This window comes from Delphinus delphis, chromosome 10 (genome assembly GCF_949987515.2).
Source record: "Delphinus delphis chromosome 10, mDelDel1.2, whole genome shotgun sequence".
NCBI classification, from domain to species: Eukaryota; Metazoa; Chordata; class Mammalia; order Artiodactyla; family Delphinidae; genus Delphinus; species Delphinus delphis.
In genome coordinates, this window is record NC_082692.2 from 79,793,154 (window position 1) to 79,820,062 (window position 26,909).

A 26,909-nucleotide genomic window follows, 5' to 3' on the forward strand; every position below is an offset into this window, starting at 1 on the left:
CTGCTGGAGCCTATTAATATGCACGGGGACGTATTGATTTTTCCCCCCATCCCTTCCCCTGCCCTCCACACTGAGCAGGCTTTCATCTCCTCCTCTACCATCCATCGGGAACTCATTTCGGCGGCCCCCTCCCCCTCCCACCGCCGGTCCCCATTCAGCCGAGCCCCTCGCTCGAAAGCCCAGGCTGACGAGCACACTTTGGAATGCACTTCATTAAAATTTAGCTGCCCGATTCCAACCTGCAATGCGGAGGAGGCAATACAAAGCGCGCGCCACACTTCCTCCAGCATCTCCTTCAAAAGCCCCATTGTTCGCCAGGCATCTGCTCCAGAGCCCGGCCTCTCCCTACCCACTGACCCCTGATTTTTTTTCTTCCCCCGCCCTCCCGAGCCCGCCCTGCCCGGCCAAACGGGCCTGCCCGGTGAATTAGAACGCAGCCGCAGCCATCTGGCCCTCCCAAGCTGGCCCGGTTTCTCCCCGCCCCTCCTCTCTGGTCCACACACCACACATGGCATCTTCACCTCCATGGATGTTCCCACAACCCAAGCGCAAACCTCGGGCGGCGGGGCGCCTCTGCCGCCTCCTGCCTGTGCCCAGGCTTCCTCCAGGGGCGGATCGTCCGAATCCAGAGGTGGGCAGGCGCCTGCGGGGGCGGCGAGGGGGCGATCTTGGACCACTTGTACTCGCCTGCAAATCCCAACCCAATCGCCAAGATTAATCCTTCCCTTTGTGAGCCTGAAAGAGCCTCCCACCACTCCTGTCCTCGGCTCAGCTGCGGCTGTAAGAGAGGCGGGGGGGGGGGGGGGGGGGATCCGAACCCCTTTCTAGGCGAGCTGGGGGCACCTCGGCCTCCTGACCACGGAGAGGTTTTGCGAGGGAAGAAGGCGCTGGCGGCAGGAGCAGGTGACTGTGCGAGAAGGGAGAGGAGATGCCCAAGCTTGCGCCTTTTATATTACTGGCGACATTTCTAACACATGACAACAATTTCCATCTGTATTTAAGCCGGGAGTGTGAAAAAAGAGCATTACATCACAGAGCCCGGGTTCCTAGAGGCTGCCGGATATCTAGGCCAGGGGGATTAGGGCCCCACCTGCGGAGCGGCGGGAGCCCAGCGAGGCGGGCACTGCCTCTCCCGCCAGGCATGCCAGGTCCCCATCGCCCGCGAGGTCCTGGGGGAGCCCCTGGCCAAGGAAAGGCGGGAAATGAGGCTGCTCCATTTGCAAGACGCAGGAGGCTGGGTGGACGGGTCGGGGAAGCCGGAGCGGGGGTGGGGGGGGGTGGGGGTGGGGAGGGGGGGCGTGATTCTCTTGGTAGGGATGCAACCCTGACTTCCCAAGAGGGAGGGGCAGCAGGCTTCCAAGCGCCTTCAGGTAGGACCCACTGCTGCCCTTCTGCCTCTTCGTCAACTCTGGAGGAAATTTCAAAGATAAGAACTCTGATGTCTGAAATAATAGTTTTCCTTGAGTTAAAGGTGGATGGAGAATAGCATATTAATTTGTGAAATCTACTTTCAAGGAATGGCCACGTCAAGAATTCAAGGTGGAAACTGGTTGAGAATCAAGCTGTTTCTTTAAGGCTTATCTCTGTGCCATTCAAATCCACTCTTTAAAACAATGTGTAAGAGCCTAGTGGTATCATCTCCACTCTGTTTCTGATGACGCATCCCTCCCCTATAGCCCCCACTCTCCCTAGCAAGAAAACTTTATTGAAAGTCCTCTGGCTCTAAAGACACACATTTCTTCTCTATTGTCAAATGGCCAGTCCTTAGAAATGTCAGCCACTCGTTGTAAGGCAGAGAACCCTGCAGACCGGCAAAGGAAGGAGGCGTCTGCTGCCTGCCTTTCCCCAACCCAGGTGTGACAGAGCCACGTGCAACCATCCTCGGAGAATTCCTGACTCAGTTCGGACAGGAGGAGATAACGGGGCAGGAGGAATGTTCTGAGGGGACGAATGACAAGAAAATAAGAAAAGTGAGGGAGGAAGCAAGGGACATGTCTCTTCCTGGCGGGAAGAGAGGACAAGGGCAATGAGGAACCTAGATTCAACGTAGAGGACCAGATTTCATGTGACGGTAAAGTGCAATGAGGGAGGAAAAGGTGAGAGGGCAGCAGAGCCATCCAGATCACAAGGTAACATAAATCTTTCCCTTGAATGCAGTATCGGCTGGGTTTTGCAGCAGATGAAAAAACAAAATGTGTTCCTTCGATATTTGCTACTCAGTAAGCAGTCACTGTGTGCACGTCTGTCTTGCTGTCTGTTTCCTGCACAAACTAGGATGTGGAGGGATGGCATTTCTAAAGCTCCTCATCCTCTGGTCACTTAGGATGGTCAAAAGACTCAACTCTGGAGTCAGACTCACTGGGTTCTAGTCCCGTCTCTCCACTTTCCTGCTCTGGGCATGGAGGTAACTTACTTGCTAGGTCTGCACCTGTTGCTCCATGTGTAAAAAGGTACCAAAACTACCTACTTGTGAGGATAATATATACAAGTGCCTGACACAGTTCACCACACATAAAAGGTGCTTCTAAATGTCACCTATCGTTGTTATTATGATGTCATCTCTATACAAAGAGTACTCACAAAATGAAAGCCCCCATCTTCTACTTCTGAGGACACGTGCAAACCGGAACAGCTCCCAGGAATTAGCAACATGCACACACCAGCACCCTGGATGTCACTCGGCAGTCAGAAACAGTGAATGAGACACCTTGGAAGAAAAGCATTTTCGTTTGCTTCATTCTTGTCTCACATCTAGTTTTAGGAAGATGGAAAGGCCTTGAGAGCTGAATGCAAAGTATTAGCTTACATTTTTGGTTTGCGAGAAACAATAAAAACTTAAGGGGTTGGTTTCTTTATCAACCATGTACATAATACATGTGAACATTTACATCATTTCCCCTCTCGATCATCATCAAAAAAGAAGAAAGAAAAAGGAAAGCTGATTCCACATAAAACTCTCAAAAGCCTTTGGCTACAACCTAATGCTGAAAAATGGAATTTGTGTGTTATTAGTTTTCCACAAGAAAATGATTGTGCAGAACAAATTAAATTGCTCTTTTGCTAGGAATCTGCTTACAGACTGCACCGATGGGAACAAAAATATAAAAGCCATTCTCTTTATGAAAGAAAGAAGGGAACTTTTATTCAATAAGTATTCAAGGATGTAGCTTTCCAATCTTCAATAAGGGGAGAAAAATAGCCCTAATTTGGTTTGGAAATACGCCTAACAATAACAACTTATTTTCAACTAGAGCTCCAGAGACCAGGTTTCTCTATGTATAAGTGAGGTACAATGAAAAGATTCCATGAAAATCTACTTGGTTTTTAATCAGTGTAGATACTTGATCTCAAAAACTGAGACTCTCTGAGCTTGTGTGGTCTCCAGCCTAAGCCAGGAGAGATGCTTAATTGCATTTCTTCTGAATTTTCTTTTGTCACACACAAAAAATGAAAATCAATAAGATCCTGGGCTAGCCTGCCTTCCTGGGTACCTGACTTCTAAACCTTAAGGTCGAGCTATGCAGTGTCTTGAGGGCACAGTTTAGAGTGGCAGCAAAATGTAGACACTCCCTTACAACACTATTTAACAAACAACTGAAAGAAAAGGGCCAAGAATTTCCTTGACTGACTGTTCAAAGCAATTACAGAAACGACTAGGAATCAGACCAATTAAATGTTGTGGAAAAGTGACCACTTGGGAGGCAACAGAATGTAGTAGTTTTCAGAGTGGCATTTGGCGCCACCCTAGCTGCGTTCAAAACCCACCCCGCTGGCTCTCTCTTGACGTGAATCATTGGCTAAGAGACTCCACCTTGCTACACCTTGTAAAATGGGAATAAACAGTTCCTGCCTCGTAGGATTGTTATGAAGACTAAGCGAGTAAATACTGGGCAACGTACTTACATGAGTGCCTGGCACAGAGGAAAGTACTCAGTAAGTGTTAGTTATTACTATCACATCAATCATTTCTAACATTTAGGTGTGGATTTCCTCTAAAGGCTTGCTCTGCATACGTATTCCCTTCAATATGTATTAGCACATACCAAGTACAGAGCACTGTTGGGTGTAAAAGGAAGTATAATACATCTATAGGGTTAAAAAAAAAGACTTTATAGGTACTTTTAAATAGAAATGTCCTTTGGATAAAATTATATTCAGTTTTATTATGTGACATAATACAGGCCACCTTCATGGAGTAAAATGCAATAAAAACAGAAATTAACAGAAAAAGAGGGAAAAATTATCAATAATAATAATAAAATCTGTGGGATAGACCTAGATTCCTACACAGAAGGGAATTATAGCCTTGAATGCATGTATTAGAGAACAGGAGAGACAGAAAATTAATGACTTACGCTTTCTATTCATGAAGCTATAAAAATAAAAATGAAATGAATTTTTTAAAACACGAAAGAAAATTCAACAAATAGTTCTGAGACAACTGGATATGCACATACAGATGAATCAAGTTAGAAACCTACCTCATACCGTATATAAAAAGTAACTCAAAATGGATCACCGGCCCAATAGTTACATCTAAAACTATGGAACTCTTAGAAGAAAACATAGGAGTAAATTTGGGTTAGACAATGACACCAAGGCACAAGCAACAGAAGGAAAAATAGGCACGTTATACTACATTAAAATCAAAAAGTTTTGTGCTGAAAACAATATTACCAATAATGTGAAATGACAATCCACAGGATGGGAGAGAATATTTGTAAATCACATACCTGATGAGGGACTTGCATCTAGACTATATAAAGAACCCCTACAACTCAACAACAAAAAGACAAATAACACAATTAAAAAATGGGCACAGTACTTGGACAGACATTTCTCCGAAGACAATACACAGGTGGCCAATAAGCAAATGAGAAGTGCAACATCATTAGTCATTAGGGAAATGCCAATCTAACCCAAAATGAGATACCACTTCATACTCACTAGGATGGTCATCATTAAAAAGTATTGGTGAGGACCCAGAAACTCTACTCCTAGATCTATAGCCAAGAGAAATGAAGACATACCTTTACACAAAGACTTGTACATGAATGTTGCTAGCAACATTATTCATAATAGCCCAAAGTGGAAACAAACCAAATGTCCATCAACTAACAAATGAATTAATAAATGCGGTATATCCATACAATAGAGTATTACTCAGCAATAAAAAGGAATGAAGTACTGATACATGCTGCAACTTGGATGAACCTTGAAAACATTATGCTAAGTTAAAGAAACCAGACGCAAAATGCTACATACTGTATGATTTCACTGATATGAAATGTCCAGAACAGGCAAATTTATAGACAGAGAATAGATTAGCAGTTTACTGAAGCTATGGGATTTGGGAGGAAATGGGGCATAACTGTTAACGAGTCTAGGATTCTTTTGGAGGGAGATAAAAAACATCTAAAGTTAGACTGTGGTGACAGCTGCACAATGTTGTGAATATACTAAAAAACCCTGACTTTTTGAGAACGGTGTGAATTGTATACTATGTGAATTAAATTTCCATAAAGTTGTTTTTAAAATGTAGAAAAAGGGAATAATGAAATTAAGGTAGCATTATAGACAGGTAACTGTAGGCAATAAAGAAAAAATCAGGAGAAAAAGCTATTTTTATGACAGGACTAATCAAATTGAAAAGCCTTTGGCAAATATGACCCTGGGTTGGGGAGGGTAGGGAGAAATCACAAAATAAATCAATTTTAGAGCAAAAAAGGTGGCATTAAAAATATATGAGATTTATTTTCATGTGTAAGAGAATACCATGTACAGCATTATACCAGTTAATTTCAAAGTCTAGTTAGAATAGATCATTTTTGAGGGCAATAAATTAATGGAACTACCTCAAGAAGCAGTAGGAATCCTGAGTAGAGCAATGACTGTAACCAAAATGAAATGAAGTTAAAGAATTATCTCCTCACCCCCTTTTCCTAGCTTTCATAAGGAAAAAATCATGTCCCAAGCCAGGATGCTTTACAGACAGATTTTACCAAGACTTTCAAAGAAGACTGTGGCACCCTTTATGTTAATCCAAACACACACACTCTCGCTCTACTATATATTATCCATTTTCTGTGGATTCATATATATATTTATGAATGATTAGAAAAATATCCCAGAGGAATAATTTAAAATGGCAATCTATGGTCACCTTTGGGGAAGACAAATGAAAACAGTATGAGGGTGGGATGGTTAAAGAAGATATTAAAATTTATTGTGATGCTTTTGTTTTTAATGAAATATGGGTATGTATTGCTTACATAAGAGAAAAATTAATTTGGAATGAAAAAAATTAAGGTGTTCACTGGAGACCTGGACTAAATTTTCCATGCCATTGAGCGAACCATGGAGGGTAGATAAGAGGGAAGTATTATTGCCACCAAATGGCAATTTATTCTAATTGTAGGCAAAATTCCTAAGGAACTAAAGCAGTAGCCTGGTAATTTTTATAACACCAAAATTTTCTTAGTTCTAAGATGTCATTAATTTTAAGATACATATATGAATTAACAGATTTCCAGGAAAAAAGAAAACTACCACATTAAACATCTACATCTATGTTCAACAACAGCCAAATGCAGAAAAAATTATTGATTTCTTACTTTCTGAGAATCAAGAAATAATAGTGCTAACAGACCAAGGGAGATACTGATAAAAATGAAAAACGCTCTTCAAATGATAATTAATCTGTGTTGTTTAGATTCTGCAGCCAAGTTCTGTCTGGAAAATGACGTCTAGTTAGATATGGACATAAGTTTATAATGATTATAAGAAATAACAAATATTTTGGTTATTAAGGAAAATAGTGTTAGGAAGGAAAACAGAAGTGTCTCTTTATATCTGATGCTTTTTAAAGTGACCAAAGGGCCTGAATATAATAAGATAAACATGTAAGAGAAGAGTGATATTGGAGTTTCTATTGTTCATGTTTTTTCATGACTTATGGAAGATAATGACTTTCATATGTCAAAGATAAATGACGTATCACTTAGCTTTGGGTATTTATATACCCAAAGAGATGGGTATTTTCCTTATAATAACCTTTGATTTCCACCATTAAAAATATATATATCAGCTTGAGATAGTATTTTCCAGCTGGATTTTAACTTGAGTTGCCATGGAAGTGTGAGGAAGAGACCCCTTTACGAAGAAACAACTCCATTGACAATTCTCTGGCTTTTGTAAGTCAACAGGGGGATCAAACAGCAAATGGGAAATCAACAGAATCCTTATGGCTTTCTGCAACAAGAAATGGAAATAGGGCAGACATGGAACATTTACCTTCAAGTGCCACAATTCTAGCATTACTTCTCTTCAAGGTGTGAAAGATGACCATCTGCTTGGATGGAACACAAATGAGCTTTTTCTACAGGTTTTCCAAGAAAATGCAGAAAAAGCAAGCTCCCAGCTATTACAACCGAAAATGGCTCATGCAATGCAAATATGCAATTTAAGATAGCTAAAGAAGAAGAATGATCCTGCAATGCACAATCAAAGATCAAAGTTCCAGGAACCTCAGACTTTGATTGCACAAGGGATGCTCTCAAAATTGACTCTTTACATTTGTATGACCATATCTCTCTACAAATGACCTGTTTTACAAGACCACACCCCTCCCTCCTTGAAGCTGTGCAACTTAACATTGAACCTACAGTATCATCTTTGTGTCTTTTGACTCCTGCTGCCTTCAGGACACAAATTAGGACTCCCAACAGTATATTCACCATGTGCATGTTAGAACTTGTCACTATACTCATGTACCAGCCAAATGAGCTTCTGAATACATCTGTCACAATAAGTAAGTAAAGGGGGCATGAAACACAGATCTGATACTTGCCAGGGAGTGTGATGTGAAAGGCAAGTGTGCTTCTTGGGGGCGGGGCACCACTGTAGGGAGTGCTTACCTTCTTGCAGATATGCAAAAACTCAGGGATAGAGAGCCCAAGAGCTGACAATAAAAGAAAAACTCGCCCATGGGGGCCAACTAGCCCTTTCCAGTTGGCCTAGCCTATCCTACCTTTAGGGTGTGCTGAAGGGCTTTCAGCAGATCAGAGTTAATGAGGAAGACAGAATCAGTTAAGCCTACAGCACGCACCATTTGAATGTGCCTATCAGTGGGCCTTATGTTAGTAAATTATAAATTGTCCAACGTGGCCTTGATGGTGCGTGAGTCACACAGCAGACTTATCTCAACTGTAACTGCTCTAACACTCAACGTTGTAGTGGAAGAATTACAGAGGCCAATCCTGCAAGGAAGCCCATTTTCATCCACAACCTGGAGATAAGGTCTAGCAAGTGTTCCTGGTTACATCGAAAGACCCTCTCCTCCTCTGCATCACTCCACTCTGCTCACTAAACAGTTGTCATGGAAATAGAGTGTGCACAGCGACTCATCAGATACATGGATATATTTCTGCAGTTTGAGCACCTGTTACCTGCCAGGGCCTCTCTTGGTGCTTCTTATGTATTACGTCACTCAACTCTCACCACAATTCTATTGGGATGGTACTATTTTCCCCATTTTATAAATTAGGAAACCTCCGGGAAGTAATTTATCCGAGATCACAGAGCCAGAGAATGGAGGGGCTGTTTGTCAAACCTAGTTCTGTCCACATCCAAAGCCTGTGTTTACTCAGCAGTCACAACCCTGTGCCTCTCAGCAGTATGAAAGGAGGCTGCTTTTCCAGGAAGTTCCCTTGAAACCAGGTTCTGGTCACTGCTGATACGGGTGTTCAAGGCGAGTTTCAATAACTGCCTGTGTCACTAGGATGTTTCCTCTTCTGATTTCTATGTATTTTAGGAATATATAATCCATCACAGGAATATGCTTTGGGATGCCCATATCAACTCCAACATACACGAATCTGGGATACAAATGGGCATCCTGTGCTGGGTGCTCCCACAGTAGAGGACTCTTTCCCCCTTCTGGCCTTCCCACCTCATGCTGCAGCTCACACTACTCCCTGAAACAGCCACTGCCTCCGCCCCTGAAACAGCTATACACTTGGGCTGGCAACAAGCCTCCTAACAGAAGTGGTCCATTCAGCATCTTCAACACCATCACCACCATCCTATCACAGCTAGCACTATCACCATAACCGTGACCCATCCCAGAATCCTCCAGATGTGAAGTGGTTACAGGAGACCAAGATTGTGCCAGGCCTCCTGACAACCTTTTAAGGAAGTAATTGTTACTCCTATTTTGAAAATGAGGAAATGAAGTCTCAAGAAGCTGGCTGACAAAGAAGAAAGAGGAAATAAAAGACATGCTTCCCACCACTACCCAGGGCAGGCAGATTTCTTTAATTGGGTCCTACATCTGCATTTTATCTTATTCTCTTCTTTTCAGAAACTCTCTTCTGGTTCTCATTTGTCCCAGTTGCAAGCACAAAATTCTTAGGAGAATAGATACGACTTCTAGTGATCCTTTGTAAGAGATCAGTCACTTTGGCCTACTACGTATTATGCATATGGCCACTGTCTTTCCTTTTGTGCTACTAATATAAAAAAGAAAAGAGGACATTGGGAAAGAGAAAGAAATATATTAAAATATCTTAATGGGCTGCTCATCTGATATTAGAATAGATTTTTTTCTCAATTTAGATACTAGTCACCCATGCCTTCTCTGTGCTTGGAACCACAGCTAGTCATTAACATCCACTTCTTCAAGTTATCCTCACCACAACCTATAAAACAGGTATTACTGGACCCATCCTATACATGCAGCTCAAAAAGGTGAGGCAACCTGTCCAAGCACCACTAATAAGAAGCAGAGTCAGGATTAAAACCCAGCTGTTTCTACAAATCAGCAAGAAAAAGACAAACTACCCAATTAAAAAGAAAAATGGGAAAAGATTTCAACAGGTATTTCACACAAAAAAACTCTCCAAATAGACAGTAAACATTTGAAAAGGTGCTCAATATTCTACATCAGAAAAAATGCAAATTCAAATCATAATGAGATACCACTGCATATCCACCAGGATGACAAAACGTTGGAAAGGCTGACAATAGCAAATGTTGGTGAGGACAAGAAACAACTGGAACTCTCACGCATGTAGGTACTAGTGCAAATTGGTACAATCACTTTGGAATCTGTTTGGCAATATCTGTTGTAGATGAGCCGCTTATGCCTACATATGCCTACACAGGGAACCAACAATCCTAGGTAGGAAATGAGTGCATACATACATCCACTTATATAAGAAAGCTCCCAGGACTTTCTTGGTGGTGCAGTAGTTAAGAATCGGCCTGCCAATGCAGGGGACACGGGTTCGAGCCCTGGTCCGGGAGGATCCCACATGCCACGGAGCAACTGGGCCCGTGCACCACAACTACTGAGCCTGCACTCTAGAGCCCGTGAGCCACAACTGCTGAGGCCCGCACGCCTAGAGCCGGTGCTCCACAACAAGAGACGTCACCACAGTGAGAAGCCCATGCACCGCAGTGAGGAGTGGCCCCCGCTCACCGCAACTAGAGAAATCCCATGCGCAGCAACAAAGACCCAATGCGGCCATAAATAAAATAATTAATTAAAAAAAAAAAAAAGAAATTCCCAGCAGTAGCTAAAAACTGGAGACAGTTTAAATCAACAGAAGAATGGATAAAGATGGTGGTACATTCATATAATGTAAGACTAGACAGCACAACAACAACAAAAAAATCAAACTACTGCTACATGCAAGCAATGTGGATGACAAAGAAGTTAGAACAAAATAATACATACTGTATTTATATGAAATTCAAGAGCAGGCAAAATAATCTAGGGGGGTAAGTCAGAATCATGATTACCTCTGGGAGAGAGAAGTGCTCAATGGGAGGAGACGCGAGCGAGCCTGCTGGAACACTCAGTGTTCTGTATATTGATCTCGGCAATGGCTACATACGTGTGTGTGTGTGTGTGTGTGTGTGTGTGTGTGTGTGTGACATGTGGGTGTGCACATGGATGTAAAAATTCATCAAGCTATGCACTTAAGACTTATGTGACTTATTATATGTGTTTTATTTATTTTCTACCTTAACTTTTTTTTTAAAGGTCTCTGTTAGAACCCAAATACACCTAGCTCCTTTAATGGTCATTGAGTGTTGTGCTCTACTGCCAGAGTCTGGAACAAGGGGAAGAAATGGACCAGTCTGTGGTGTAAGGAAAGGAAAAAAAGAGAGATGGGGTAAGAAATTGAAGGAGGGAAGGACAGTGGGAGGGAGAAAAGAACAGAGGAAAGGAGAAAGGCTGATGTGCCAGGCCAGGCCAGGCCCCTAACACATACAACATGAATTCAGAAAAAAAAACAGCAAGAATTGTATCAACAAGTTATTGTTTTCAACTACTCCATGTTCCCTAAAGATACCGTATTTTTTAGTTGTATCTGACAGTTTGCTTCTCAGTTCGTAAATCATCCATATCTACAGTGAGAAGGTACAAAATTCCCCCCAAGGATCCCAGACAGTGGTGGATTTGCATGGGGTGTCTGATTCTAGCCTAAGGAAGGATTCTGAATGCCCACCTTTTAGCAGGTAGCCTATGTGAGGACTAGATTAAGCAGCAAACCTGAAATTCAACACAATCTATATTAGCCACAAATTTTCCACTGGGGCAAAAACATGTAGATTCTCAGACTTATTTATAGTCACGCACCAAATCATCAGAACTCACACCAAATTTCAATTCATCCGATGGTTTTATAGGATGTCTCATTCTCAAGTCATATATCTAGAGAATATTTTATCTACAACTTAGGCAACATTTTTTTCAAAATTCCTGTGAAATAGATGTGCTTCCCCCCCCCCATATCACTAATTAAATGATGCTGACACTGTGCAAAACCATTTAGAGATGGAAATAAGGAATGTGCATCCTTCAAATCAGTTGATGATGAAAACTAAGAATACACAAGTTGTAACTTCTGACAGTCCTGTAAGGTCTGTTTGTAATGACCTTATCTTATGAGACAGGAAAGGAGAAAAATGTCAAGTTCATTTACGTACAGCAACTACAATTAGAAAGCCAAAGTAATAAATCTTTCAAGCTGGCTGACCTTGAAAATGACTTCATTTCTAGTATAACCAAATTGTCTCACTTTTCAAAGCAAAGCACTTAAGAGGATAGTATGGCCTCACTTCTAATAGGGAGGTCAGGGGAGGAGAGAAGTCCCAACTAGAAATGTGGCAACCTCCAAAGAAACGGTCCAAGGAATTAAATGTTTTCCTTCAGGAGTGTGAGAAATAAAATCAACGAGAAGGCTGAGCCCTGGTACAACTGGGGTTCTGGAAGGGCCCATCTTGCTGCTTAGATAGTCCTTGGATGACTGTTACTTACCCTACTTTGGCTTCTTCCATTAACAAGCAACTGAACCTGGATCTGAAAGAGCCAAACCTTGGTCCAAAGAGTCATCTCGTAGCATCCCATACCTACTGAGGTTGCCGAGGAGGGGAAGGGGCAAGAAGATCTTTGACTCAGGTCTCCTATTCATGAAGAGCCTTAAATTTAGACTTTTGTTACGGTCAAATAAAGTTATGTCTACAGTTACAAAGACACACTAAAAGGAATGATAAGTATTTGAACTTGGGGTCTATTATCAGACTATACTGCCTTTAGAGTACCTTGAGTTAATGCTTTATACATCTTGCAATTGATGAACAGCACAATTATACTGCATTGCTATGTGTATGTTAAAAGTATTAATTAACTGCAAACATTAAAACCATGTCCTATCTTTTGCTGTAGCACTGGTTTTTGTTGTTGTTGTTGTTTTTAAATATGTCAGAAGACTCAAAAACACGAGTGGTCTATTCTTGAGGAGTCATAAGGAGAGAGCACTGTGCAAAGGATTACATTATCTTCGGACTGACCCTGGGATATTAAGATGCTTAATGGGTCTATTATACCCCTAATAAAGACTCCTTTTTAAAGAGGAATTAAGCCTAGAGATGTTCAATAGAGCCATTTGCCCATGGTTACATGAGTAGATGTTTCCTGATTCTCCCTAGGAAAGAGGTTCTGCTGCTTTTCCTTTTGTCTCTCTTTTTTATTTCACTTCCTAGTCACATTGATTCACTGGTCTCAAGACTGAGCTTGGTGCCTGTCCTTGTATGTCATATAGTCCTGGGCTTACCCTACTGTGGGATTTACCTTACTCTCTTATACCTGCATCTTGTTAGTTATACTGGTTGCCTACTATACTATAAACTCCCCGAGAGCAGGAAAGGTAACCAGTTTACCCCTAAATGTTGAGCCTCTATTACTGTGACCTGCTCACAGTGGTATTCAATACGTGTTTGTTAAATGGACAGATAAATGGAATAAATGGAGAATGGCTGGGTGAGTAGATGGATCAACTGACTGAAGGAAGGGTAAACGAAAGAAATAACAGTACCCCAAAGATCCAATTCTAGTACGTCTCAAACCTTTAATTAGCTTAATTAAGAATGGAGAGATCTTGTAACTGGACTGGATTAGGCTTCTGGTGTTCAAGTACCCAGTGGATATTATCCTCATTGGAGTAAGGTACCACTTCACATGACTGAGACAAATACCTCCCAAATGAATGGCAATTTGGTTCTATCTTTCAGGCTAGCTAAGTATCTACTACCGGAACTCAGCCACTGCATAAAACCAGGCAGTCACGGTGCTGTCCACCACCAAGGGCGCCATTCACATACATTACGAACTGAATAGTGCCCCCTGGATTTGTATAATGTGGTGGCTCTGATGGGATCTAAGACTAAGATGAAATTATCTTCAAAAGCATAACAAAAGGTATCTCCTCCCCTCCCCCAAAAAGGAGTATGTTTAATTATTGACTCTTTTTCCTTTTTTTTAATTTAAATGTTCTCTAGAGCTATAAATAATAGGCAATATGAGCCACTGGCTAAGAGGGAAATTTCTAGAACAAGACAACACAGCTCTACCACATATTCGCTGTGACATCTTGAGCAAGTTATTTAATCTTTTTATTCCTTGGTTTCCCTGAATGTGGAGAGTAATAGCACATACCTACAAGACCATTGTGGGGATTAAATGAGTTATTACACTAATATAGAATAAAACCTAGCACATGCCAAGTGCTCAACGTATGTTAACAATTCTAATGATGATTATTATACTGTTATATTCATCTAGAATCCCATTAGCAGATATTTAGGATCCATTTAAGATAATTGTTTCTGGGACTTCCCTGGCAGTAAGGTGGTTAAGACTCCACATTCCCAATGTAGGGGACATGGGTTCGATCTAAAATCCCGCAAGCCGGGCGGCGTGGCAAAAAAAAAAAAAAAAAGCGTTCCTAATTTATTTTCTAAGATGTATTCAGTAGGTATATATGTATCTATACACACAGATGTACACATAGTCTGAGCAAAGAAAATGTGGTGGTTACTAGTGGTAGCTTTAGTATCCATGTTGAGTGCCTGAGCTCCAGTCCCATTCCACAATTTTAAGACAGGTCATTAATCTTACTAAGCCTCAGTTTCCTCATCTGTAAGTGAAAATAAGAGTTACAGTATTAAACGAGAAACCATAATTAAAACACTTAGCATGTACTTGGTATTCCATAGGTGTTAGATTTTTGTTTTAATATATGCACGATGTCTTTCAGGCTAGTCCTGCTATAGTTTAACAGACAAGATCTATCAAAGTACTAACAAAATCTCAATTCTAGGCTAAAAACACATTAATATTAATAAGGGGGAAAACCAAAAACATAACGTTCACATAAAATCCCCCTTTCCCAAAACTATACTGGTTGCTTTTTAAAAACATTTTTGGTATGGGTTTACTTTAATACACTTTTTGGAAATAATTTCAAATTTACAGAAAGTTGCAAGAATAAGAATAGTACAAATTTTTAATCATTTTTAATGTTTTATAGCCATTTGAGAGTAAGTTGCATTCACCATGGCCCTTTATCCCTAAATACATTAGAGTGTATTTCCTCAAAATAGAGATGTATAATTAGTTCATTTCGATGCAAGACGAAAAAACGTCATTGAGTGGTTACTAAGTCTACTTTATTCATATTATGGTTGAACTAACACAAGTGACATTTTCTTGTTGTTTAAATTTAAGGTAATCATTTTGGGTAACTCATTTCATATGGAGTTTAGGTAAGCCCATCAGAGCATAACTGGTGAAGTGTTCTTAGTTGGATCTCAGCATAAATGCACATTATCCATTAGAGAAGCCAGAAATTTTATGTGTACGTAGTTTTATTAAACACATTTGATACAAGATTTCTTTAAAAACGTATTGCATTTCATTCTCTTGACTTAAATAATCCTTACTAAATCTAAAATTACTAAAATTTGGTAAAAACTTTTCTTAAAATAAATAATAGATGGTAAGGATACTATGAAACTTCTCGGTCCCTACATAAATTGCTGTAGAAATTGCTTTATAATTGCAACAACTCTTGACGAAAAATGTCAGCTAAAATTATAAAGCAATTTAATGAATTAACATGGCTGCCAAATAGATATATTAGTATCCTACACCCAGCCAAGGACTAATCCATATGTTATTAATAGAAGCCTCTTTTTCAAATGCAATACATTAATTTAAAAAATGGTCTTTAAGCTGACTGAACCCAGAGATATAAACCAAGAGCATGGACTCTCGGGGGAGGTGAGAACTGGGTTTGAATTATCTGGTTTCCATCATTATTAAACTGCTCATCTTGAACAACACACTTATAAGCTCCTCAACCCTCAACTGCCATGCTCCTAATACAGGGGTGATAACATTATGACTCTCAGAGTCTGGTGAAGGTTAGAAGAGACACAACTTGTAAATCACTGAGCACAGTACCTGGTACATATAGTAAGCACTCCGTTAACGACAGATGTTATTAAACAATAAGGCTGGTCTAACATATTTTCATAAGAAGACTATAAATGACATCAACTCTAATTAAACTTAAATATAAACTCCTATAGCTTTGCCTCGTTCCACACCCCTGAGAACCTTAGAATAAAGAACACCACCCAAACCATGTTTACGTGAGTGTATTAGCAGACACATATAAATCAAGTCCACATAGTTTTTCTTTCCTTTTTTTTTTTTTCCAAATATGACTCCATCCACTCAGCAAATATACAATGGCAATTAGGGTTAACAACATATGATAAGAAATACAAAGAAAAAAGAACATCGGGGGATCAGCTGATGCTGGGAATATGCGGAGAATGTGCTATTTCAAGCATGCCTATTATTGGCTAAATGAGCCAATTATTAATCTTCACTATGTTCTCACCTAGCATCTAGTGTTGGGTTGTTACCCAAGAAATGTTGGAAAATCATTTTTTTAACTTAGCTTGCCCCCCTAAAAGAATTATATAAATCATAAAAATCATAAAAAGGAGAATCATGTATATAAGGCCCAAAGTCTAAAGAGAACTTGAAAGAAAAAAGGGAGAATGCTGGACTTGAGGAGTCATGTTAGAAAGGGGAGGGAAAGGGGGTACAGAAGAAAGAAGACTGGTCTACAGAGAGGATGATGTTTGGGAATTCCCTGGCAGTCCAATGGTTAGCGCTCGGCGCTTTCACTGCAGAGGGCATGGGTTCAATCCCTGGTCAGGGAATTGAGATCCTGCAAGCTGTGCGGCGCGGCTGGAAACAAAACAAAACAAAAAACATATACATACAGGACCTTTAAATAGAGGACCTATGAAGTGCCGTGATCACTGCCGGGGCCTTAGGTGCCTCAGAAACATCAACACAGGTAATGAGACAACAGAGTCCCAGAAAACCCAAGTCAGCAACGCTGGTAAGGGGTAGAGCCTGCCAGCCACTCCAGTCTGCCATACCAGAAAACCCAACACATCTCATGATCTAGCCCCAAGGAGAAGAGAAAATGTTGTCCAAGTCCTTCTCAGGAACTCACTGATGGGATAATTGTCTCCTCCCTTGGTGAGAAGTAAGAAGAGATTCCACACTAATGGTTTCAATGTTCCCTGAGGGGCACTACAGAAATGAGAAGTGGTGTGCTCCTGGCATTTATGACATGGTTGTTATCAGAAAAGAAAGGATCGTCCTGCTTCCCTCGTGATATTTCCATGCCCCAGCAGACATTCAAGTGGATGAAAATTTGTTAAGAGTTATCTGAGCCCAAACTCTAACTCCAGATCACATCTAAACAAAAAGGTTTTTTTTCTAATCCCATTATTTTTTTTAAGAATTTAAATATATTTTATTATATTTAGCCTCATTTGGTGTTGGGTTTTTTTTTGGCTACACTGGGTCTTTGTTGCTGTGCACAGGCTTTCTCTAGTTGTGGCGAGCAGGGGCTACTCTTCCTCGTGGTGCATGGGCTTCTCACTGAGGTGGCTTCTCTTGCTGTGGAGCACGGGCTCTAGCCGCGTGGGCTTCATTAGCTATAGCACGTGGGCTCAGTAGTTGTGGCACACGGGCTTAGCTGCTCCGCGGCATGTGGGATCTTCCAGACCAGGGATCGAACCTATGTCCCCTGCATTGCAGGCGGATTCTTAACCACTGCGCCACCACGGAAGTGCTCCCATTATTTTTTAATTTGGCACAAAACTCCTTGGCTAGACTATTGTGTTACTTTCTCAGCTTAAACTCAGTGGAACAGGAAACTAGGTCTGAGAAGTGAAACAGCAAGCAGAGGGGGAAAGCCCTTTGACATAGACAATCTTGTGTTTAAAATGTTTTCTATGTATACTATACTGTGTTAAGCACTAGAAAAAGTACAAAACCAAGTCAAAACCATAAGAATTCATCCCTACCTATGAATCTGCCTTGTTGCCAGAACATCCCATCTCATAGGGTCGTTCTAGCAGCGCCACATTTAAAGTTATCTGTTAAAATATATGTATTATGTAGGATAGAGAACCCTATACCATAATATGAACAATTCACTTCTTTATTCTAGTTCTTGGCATCTTAGAGGACAGCCAATGGGACACCAACGTAGAACAAGAAAGACTTGATGGAGGAGGAAGGAAAGGTCAGGTGTAGGCAGTAAGGGTGGATAAGAGGAGTCTCCAGACCACAGACTGGCTGGGGGCACATGGGAAAATACAGTACTGATGGGTTAAAGGGAAGGCGAGAGCAAGAGTTGAGAACTGATGGAGAAGGGAGGAGGGACATACACTCTTACTATGGGCAACAAACATTTGCAATTGAATAGAAAACGGGGAGGGTTTAAGAGTCCAGTGAGTTTGAGTTTAGACTTTTAATAGTCTGTGTGGCCTCCATGAGGCCAGAGTGAGAGATGACCTATGTACAAGCATCATGGCAGGGTACCTGGTACACAGTAGGAGTCCAAAACCTGGAGAGCTGTTATTATTGTTACTAGTCAGAGTTCTGCAATGAGGCTAGGCTTGGTAAAGACTTAAGTGATCCTTTCATATTAGACAGCACTTAACTCTCCTAAGAGGACAAGGGCAATAGCCACAGTGAGAAAGTTTCCAGTGACTTTCATCTGATCAGTCCTGGGGATGCTAACAGAACTGTCTACTTCATGTATGACAACCTGAAGCCTTCCACTCAGGTCAAACACAACCTGAACACAGAGATGCACATTCTACGAAAGAAGCAATGTTCCAAAACCCAGTTCTTTATCCTGGCCTCTTGCTGACATACTGGTTTAGTTCATATCATGAGCTCTAATTGTAGAATGAGTTGGTTCTAGGCAAGCAGAACTAGAAACAGCTATGGTTAAGAGAAACTAATACATTCAAATAATACCAAAGGTAATTTATGCTCCTGACATCACAGTCACATTCAAAAATAATAAACAACGCCAACTGTTGGTTAGCAAATGCTAACATGCCCATTAGAATATCGCACTTCTACAAATAAAGACCAGGATCACCCATGTTTACTGCATCAGATTTAAATGGTCTTGGAGATCAAACACGTTTAATCCCTTTGTAAACTCCTTTAAATCAATGATCAGTGCCTCTTCCACAGATTATAATGATCTTGGTATTAGGGAGAGCCTTGATCAACAACTTGTTAATCTACAGAACAAAACTGACTTATCCTTTCCTCTTTCAGATGACCTCTGCTTGAAAAGAAAGATGCGTTCCATCGCTGTTAAGCCCAGAGAAGGGAGAAGGAACAAGAGGGGTTTGCTTCAATATTCCGGAGCCCCAGGACTCCTGGATAAGCTGTATCTCATTTTGACAGCAGCAGTAGAGTAAATGAAAAGCCCTGTCAGGTAATGCATTTATCTTCATGGGCAAATCAGCCGTTCCAAAGCAAGAATCTCAGATGTTGTCACATCAGCTAGGACAAGAAGTCATAAAGCAGGGAGGCTATCAGTGCAGGAGGTACAGCGATATCTAGACTGTAATTAGGAGCTGTGAATGGGCACTCTAGTTCCAAGCTCACTGGGAGCCTTGATTTTTTTTCCTCTGGGTTGGTCCTCATCAGCCATTTCAGAGCTCAAGCCTCTGAGCTGCTCTTTATTCTGAGAGCTTTATGGTAAGAGCAGCTCTGCTATTTCTCCCAAATGTTATGTAATCAAGAGAAAACAAGAAAAACAACAAGTGTCTTTATCCATTTCTTCATCTGATCATTCATTCAACAGATATTTATCCCATGGTCTAGGCACTAAGCTACGTGTGGGCTAGTCACTGAGGTAGATCCAGTCTCTGACCTCAGAAAAATTAGATTCTAACAGGACAGACAGACACGCAGCAGGCGTGTATGCGGTGGAAGGGGGGCAGAGGGGGCACTGTGGGAGCAGTGAGGAAGGCAATAGGCCAATCTATGGAGGCCTTCCTGGAGGAAGTGGCCTCTAGGCTAAAGCTTACAAGAAGGCTATGAACTGGTTAGATGGAAAGATGAGAGAGATAAGAGGTAATAATTTATACCCAGTTACAAGAAGATACCAGGTGTATTCGAGCAATGGACGAAGTTTGTAGGACTAAAGAATTGAGGGGGAGCAGGTTGGGAATATAACCAGAATTTGAGGGGGCAGGAGACAGGAATAGTATCCAGATGATTCTGAGAAATGAGAGAAGTGAGCAACACCAATGACGTTTACATGCATTTCAAATCCATCTATCTTAAGGTGGTTTTTCATGTGTATACAAAAAAAGATCTACTGAAAAATAAGATAAACTGAGATATCCCAAAAGAATCCTATAGTGATTTTTTAAAAGCTGAATAATCATTAGGCAGTTATTAAAATTCTACTGTACACACCAGTGAAATACGTGAAAATCACAGAGAAGATACTTATTTGTAAGATATGGTGCCTTAACTAGCCCCCACCCCCAAGACATAAAACCCCATGATTTTGAACAGCTAAAACTAAAAATTCAGCAATGAGAATGTTTTTTTCTTTTTTCTTTCACTCTCAGTAGCCCATGGTATACTGCTCTTATCACATGACTGTCGATTATACCCAGTAAAGAGTTAGAGAGAGAACTGATTAAACCCTAACCATGCTGTTTGCTGTGTGATCCTAAGCAAGCTATATACTTCTCTGAGCCTCTGTTTCCTCCAATGGACCCATCTCTTAGGGCTTCTGTCAGTACTTGGTGAGACAATGCTGGAGGTGGTATTTCTGCTTCCATTTTACTGAAGAGTTAAAAAAAGACTCAGAGAGGTTACACGACCCATACCAGGCCAGCCAGCTACAGAACAGCCCTCAGATTTCACACCAGGGCTGACTCATTGTGCATCTAGTTCTTTTTATTTTTTTTTTTTGGCCATAAATTTTTGGGGGTAGTGATTTTCAATGATAATATAATTAAATTTTAACTACGATTACATTTTTCATACCATGGAAATAATAAATGTTTTTGAATCAAAGCAAAAGCGAAGTGGAGAATAATAATAACTATAGCAAAAATAGCATTGGATGAACATTCTGAGTGGTGAATTGTATGATATATGAATTATACCTCAATAAAGCCAATTAAAAAAAGGAGCACTGTATTGAGAAGTGAGTAATGTGGCATTTAGAACTGGTAAGATTTTGAGGAAGTTACATCTGTTACTTCACTTTCTTACCTGTAAAAGAGGGATGCTATTACCTGCATTTTCCTTGACAAAGAATTAGGGTAAAATGGAATCCCGAACGGCAAAATCCATCACGGTGCCCAGAAGGCTCTACTACACTATGATGACACTAAAACAAACTTGAGAACAAACAGGTTTTGTTTGTTAATTTCTAATGACATGTGAACCTCCTAAAATGTACAGGAAGTCTACCCCAGCTCGCAAACACCTGTTCATGAGATCATCCCTTCTCAAAAGACTGAAGTCACTGACCTATTGGCAGCAGGAAGTTCTGGAAAATACAGATTACAGGAGCTCATTTCCCTGTGGCACAGTTACACTATCACTGGGAGGATCCATGCTCCAATCAAGGGCTTTCTAATCCATGAGCACAACAGCCTGGTACAGAGTTCTGCTCTACCAGTCACATGGGCCAAAGAATCAAAATAAACACAAATGTGGCCCCAGTTACCCAAGCCCATAACTGAATCCCAAGTCACCCCTGGTCTACTCATGTTCAAAGACACACATACTGTGCCAGACTCAGAAACAGACCTCTTCCTGAATTTCCTTCCTGTTTTATGCAGGAAATATAAAGTGAAATGTTTCTTGTTTTCTCTTTAGTAGGAAGACCCTTTCCTCATTCTCAGTTCCTGATTTACTGGTTTCATAGAAATGAAACATCAATACCAATGGCATTATACAGCAAAGACAAAACATGATTTTCCACTGTTTTAAAAGGCTGAGGTCATTTTTGCCCCAATTCCTACACAGTGGTAAGCTTAAAATCAAGCCATTTAGCTCACAGTCAGGTCCAATAAATCAGTGGCAAAAATAAATGGAAAAGCTTGCCAAAATGTAACCATAGTAACACCACAGATGCGTCAAGAAATGGTGTGCTCATTTGCTTCATTCCCCATTTCTTAAATTGGAATCTGAGTAGGGGAAAAATTACACAGAGAACAATCATGATTCTGCAATTACTGAATTCTGCAAAACTGCATCCAATCTGCTGTACTAGAACTTCAGAGGCAGCAATGGTCGAGCTACAAAAATAGCCCTGGATGGCTTACAAGTCCCAAAACCCTGGAACTGCGATTTAACAGTTACTTGGTCGTGCTGTGTCTCTGTTTCCTCACCTGTAAAATGGGTATTAAAAATCCCAACCTCAAAGGAATATTCTAAGAGTAAATCTGGACAGTATATCAGAGATGAGGCAATGACGTAAGGCCCTGATCACCTTTAGCCTTGTTTTTATTGGCTTATCTTCGTGTCTTGGTTTCTTTCTTTATTTCTATAAAAAACAGATAGATAATCCCTGCCTCATTCATGAGACTGACATTAGGAATTATTATTACTAATCCAAGTGTAAGGAATTATTATTAGGATATTATTAGAATTATAGTTTTCAATTCTAATGATGCAAAATTAAAAGAACTGAGGGCCAGAGAGTCACATTAATACATTATCATGTTTTCTCTGTCAAATGCAGCTCTGCCACTCAGCAGAAAGCAGCAACCTGGGGTCACTGACCCAAGTTACCTGTAGTCAACCTCTTTTCCTCTTGGAGCCTTGGTTTTATTAATAAGTGAAGAGGAAGGCAGGGCTGTTCTAAAGTCTGATCGCTAAAGTTTCCCATCTAGACTTCCAGTCTAAGTCCTTGCAGATCCATGGTATGCCTGAAATCAGTTCTGTTCATTATTTTGCAGTAGTACGAGGAAACAATAGCACTCTAGGACATCACTAGCAAAATATTATTTTTTTAAAGAAAATATTCATAGCAAACAAATCACAGCCATAAGCAGGGTACCTTGAACTTCAAATTATTCCTCCTTGTTTTTGCTGATTAAAAAAAATATTTCTAAACACCTGTCAAACTTTGAAGGACTGGGTAATAGGAGAAAAGAAAACTCCCAAGCAATAAAATCAGAATCATTCTTTCTTCTTCTTTTGAATGAAAGCAAATAACTGTATGTCTTCCCAGAATTCCCACCTCATAATGAGCTGTACAGCAATGTAGTTTGGTAGAGCATGGCAATAGCTCATGACCACTGAGCTGCCAATTCACCTACCCCATAGGCTGATTCCCTCCTCCTTTCCTTCTTTCCTTTCTTCCTTCCATGCCACAAAATCCCTGATGTCATAGTCCCTACATTTTATGTCTTGCTTTCTCAGATTTGGTCTGATCTAATGGGTCTGGGGCTTTGGGTTTTTTAATCTGTGGAAACCATTTCTTCAAAGAAAATCCTATGTGAAATCATGATTTATGAATCTGATAAAGGTGGAGAAGAAGAGAGAGTCCACTGAGGCATTCCCTTTGCTGAGAGGCTATCGGAGTCCCATGGATCTCCTCAGAGGTGAGCATGAAGTCCTCTGGCCTGGTCCACCCCATTAATGACAATCATGGTTAACACTTATGAGGCTTACACCACGCCCATACTGTACACAAATGCTTTGACGAGCATTTGACTTTGACTTCCTAACAGTTCTGTGAAGTTAGTAGGAGTGAGATGTCCTTTTCACGGTTGTGAAAACTGGACCTTACAAAGGATAAATAATTTGCCCAGTATTCTCAAGCCAGAACTTGAAAACCGAGTAATTTACCTGGCGCAGTACTGCATGTCCCGTTGTCAATCATGACTCCCTGGACTTACGGAGTCACTACGTGAGCAAACTGCCAAGTGTCCCAGAACCAGCTGTTGAGCTCTTAGTTCTCCCCTCAACTTTTCACCCACCCACCCCACAGTAAGATGCTCCAAACTGGCTACTTACAAGGCACAGCATGGCGGTAAAGGTTATCTCTTATGGTCTGCTGGAGCTCATGATCAGGCGACCCTTTCTGGAACCGCTGATTGAGAAAATGTCGCAGGTCCTTGTTCAGCTTTCCTCCTACAGGAAATACATAAAACAGAATGCATCAACCATCGGGCTTCCTAGAGACTGAGCACCCTGAGAGCTGTGTGAGGGAAAGCCATGCAAAGCCATTCTAGTCCGCCACCCTCAGTCATCAAGAAGACTTACTTTAGGTTTTCCTCTGCAGGGGAAAAAGCAAGGAAGAATGTAATAAAGATAAAACAGCATTGAAACAGCATTAATTTGGAGGTCCCAGTTCACATAACACTAGGAGGCTCAAATAACAAAGAATTGAAATGAGGCTATTACATTTAAAATATGTGCCGTAGACACTTGCAGACACTATTAGATGGAGTGGATGTGGCTGAAACCTTAAAGAGGGCAATCTAGCAATAGCTGACAAATTACAAAGTGTCCTTTGACCAGGGACCCAACTGGAACAGATTTACCCTATACATTTGCAAAAGTCTGCCCAAATCTCTAGTATTGTTTATTGCAGCATTTTTATAACAGAAAATAAATAAAAATAAACACCAAAAACCTGGAAACAACCACCAGGGATCAACGAAGTAAAGCACAGTTCACCCACATAACTACTCTGTGAAAGCTACATCTTCATGTGCTTGTACTGCAGGAAAACATGTGGAATTGTACCTACTACCTGACTACTTTTGTGTGAGAAGAACAAAGAAAAGGAGAGAGCATGTATTAATGGAAGGAATCATCAGAAAGTTTTAACAATCGTTTCCTTTAGGGAGAAGGACTTGAGTTTGGGAAATAAAGGAGGAGACATCATTCTTCATTACATAGACAGATACAGATATATAGATGTTACTTTTCTGTGTTGATTTATAAACACTAAACATAATTTTTTTCAAATTTTGTTGCTGTTTAAGCAGTAGTTACCTGGGCTGGTCTATGTGTTTATTTCTCTTTAACTCTCTACAGTTAACAGAACAAAACAAAAGCTAAAAAAAAGTATATTGTTACAAAAATGTATCATAGAACGGAGAAGGTAACCAAACTTTTTTTTTTAATTATAAACACAAATTATAGTCTACAGGATCAGCAGAAGGCTTATAGATCAACCTCGCTAATATTCATTCTTAATGGAGAAAACTGCTTCAGTGACAACTAAAAATAACAAGGCTAAGATTGTCCTTCCATTTTTTGACAAGATAAAAATTAGGTAAGAGCATTTCTAGCATTAGAGAAACAATGCAGCAAGGCAGTATCCATGTGAACCACAAAATTCACATCTTCAGATGACAATTTTCCCATGTTCAAAACGAGCAAGTCATGGGGATGACAGCCATGGTTCAGAAGATGCTATGACCTATGTAGGGGAGGAAACTACTGATCTTTATTTTAGTATCATGTTCAAAACCAGATTCCCTGCTTTAGCTGATCATTTTAGAATAGACTAATGAAACCCAATTTGACTCTTTTATTTGAGTTGTAGTACCTGTAAGGCTTCAAGTGGCCAAAACAAAAATTCATAGGTCAATCTCAGGTCGTTCAATAAACATTTAATTAGTCATCAAATATTTATTAAATGAAGAAGACACACACAAACCCCACTTCCCACCCCTCCTTAAAATGGGCACAAGGTTTGAATAGACAGTTTATAAAATATATATATGATTGTCCATTAAGCACATGAAAAGATATTCAATTTCACTAGTTATCAGAAAAGGGCAAATTAACACCACAATGAGATCCCAGCACCTACCTGCCAGAATGGCAACATCAAAATCAAGCGAGAGCAAGGCTGTGAAACAACAGGAACTCTTTTTATACTGCTAGTGGGTGTATAAAACGTTTCATCCCCTTGGGAAAACAATTTGACAGTATCTTATAGAGTTAAACCTTCACTAACCAAATAACCCAACAATTCCACTACTGTTTATGCAAGAGAAATGAAAACAAGTACACACACTCAGACGCGCATGTGCACGCACAACTTATAGATGAATCCTCACAGCAACTTTATTCATTATATAATAGCCCCAAATTGGAAACAACCCAAACGTCCATCAACAGGTGAATGGATAAGCAAACTGTACTATATTCAAATAGGATGCAGCACAAAAATTGAAAAGAACAAACCACTAACACATACAGTAATACGGATGAATCTCAAACACATAATGCTGAGCAAAAGAAGCTAGACACAAAAGAGAACATACTGTATGATTCCATTTATATATAAAGCTTCAGAACAGGCTAAACTATAGCGATAGAAAGCAGTCCAGCAGTTACCTGGGGCTGAGGGTAGGCAGAGACTAACACACAAGGGAATAAGATCTATGGAGTGTATCTATGTCAGTTTCCTGGCTTTGCAACTGTACTGTAGTTATGTAAGGATGTTACCACTGGAAGAAACAGGGTGAAGGGTACACAGGAAGTCTGAACTATTTTTTTACAACTTCCTGAGAGTCAACAGTGATTTCAAGAAAAAAATTATTTGAAAGGAGGAATCACAAGGAAACTTGGGAGGCTGGGTGATTCCAATACAGTAAATATCAATTGTGGTAGTAATAACACAGGGTTATACATTTATCAAAACTTATGGAACTGTAACTGTAATGCACAGACATTAAAGTGGCACATATGTTCCTCATGGCCAGGAGTTTAATGACTGTGTTATCCCCTCTCATTGATTGTGGGGGGCACCTACGATTTGCTTTCCATCAATAGAATTATGTAAAGATGATGGGATATATGAGATTATATATATGTGATTACGTACACTTGTTTTCCAGTTGCTGGGTTTAAAGAAACCTGCTGTGAATCTTATAGCTACAAGAAAACATATTTAAGATGCTCCAAATTCTTCTTAAGTAAAGAAATGTAAAATAGTGACAGCCTCAAATGACTCCATATTCAAAACGTCATTCTTCTTTCTCCACAACACTCAAAAAAGTTCAATGAGCATCTACATTTGGGGTTCTTAATGATGGTATTTCAGTGCATTATTGAACATGTGCATAAATGGCTATAAAATTCACTAAGCCTGTGAAATGTGACTGCAAGCAAATTCCAACTTTGTTTCATCTGGAAAATCAACTTT

General features: G+C 40.4%; 1 protein-coding gene across 10 annotated transcripts in view; it reads right to left on the bottom strand.

Moving 5' to 3' along the window:
- MAGI1 (membrane associated guanylate kinase, WW and PDZ domain containing 1) overlaps window positions 1–26,909 on the bottom strand; it is a 617,590-nt gene that overhangs the window by 226,527 nt on the left and 364,154 nt on the right. For all 10 annotated transcript variants that reach the window (XM_060022852.1, XM_060022850.1, XM_060022856.1 and 7 more), the window contains exon 2: window positions 23,756–23,872. In XM_060022852.1, the coding sequence (XP_059878835.1) occupies window positions 23,756–23,872 (117 nt within the window). The remainder of the gene's footprint in view (window positions 1–23,755; window positions 23,873–26,909) is intronic.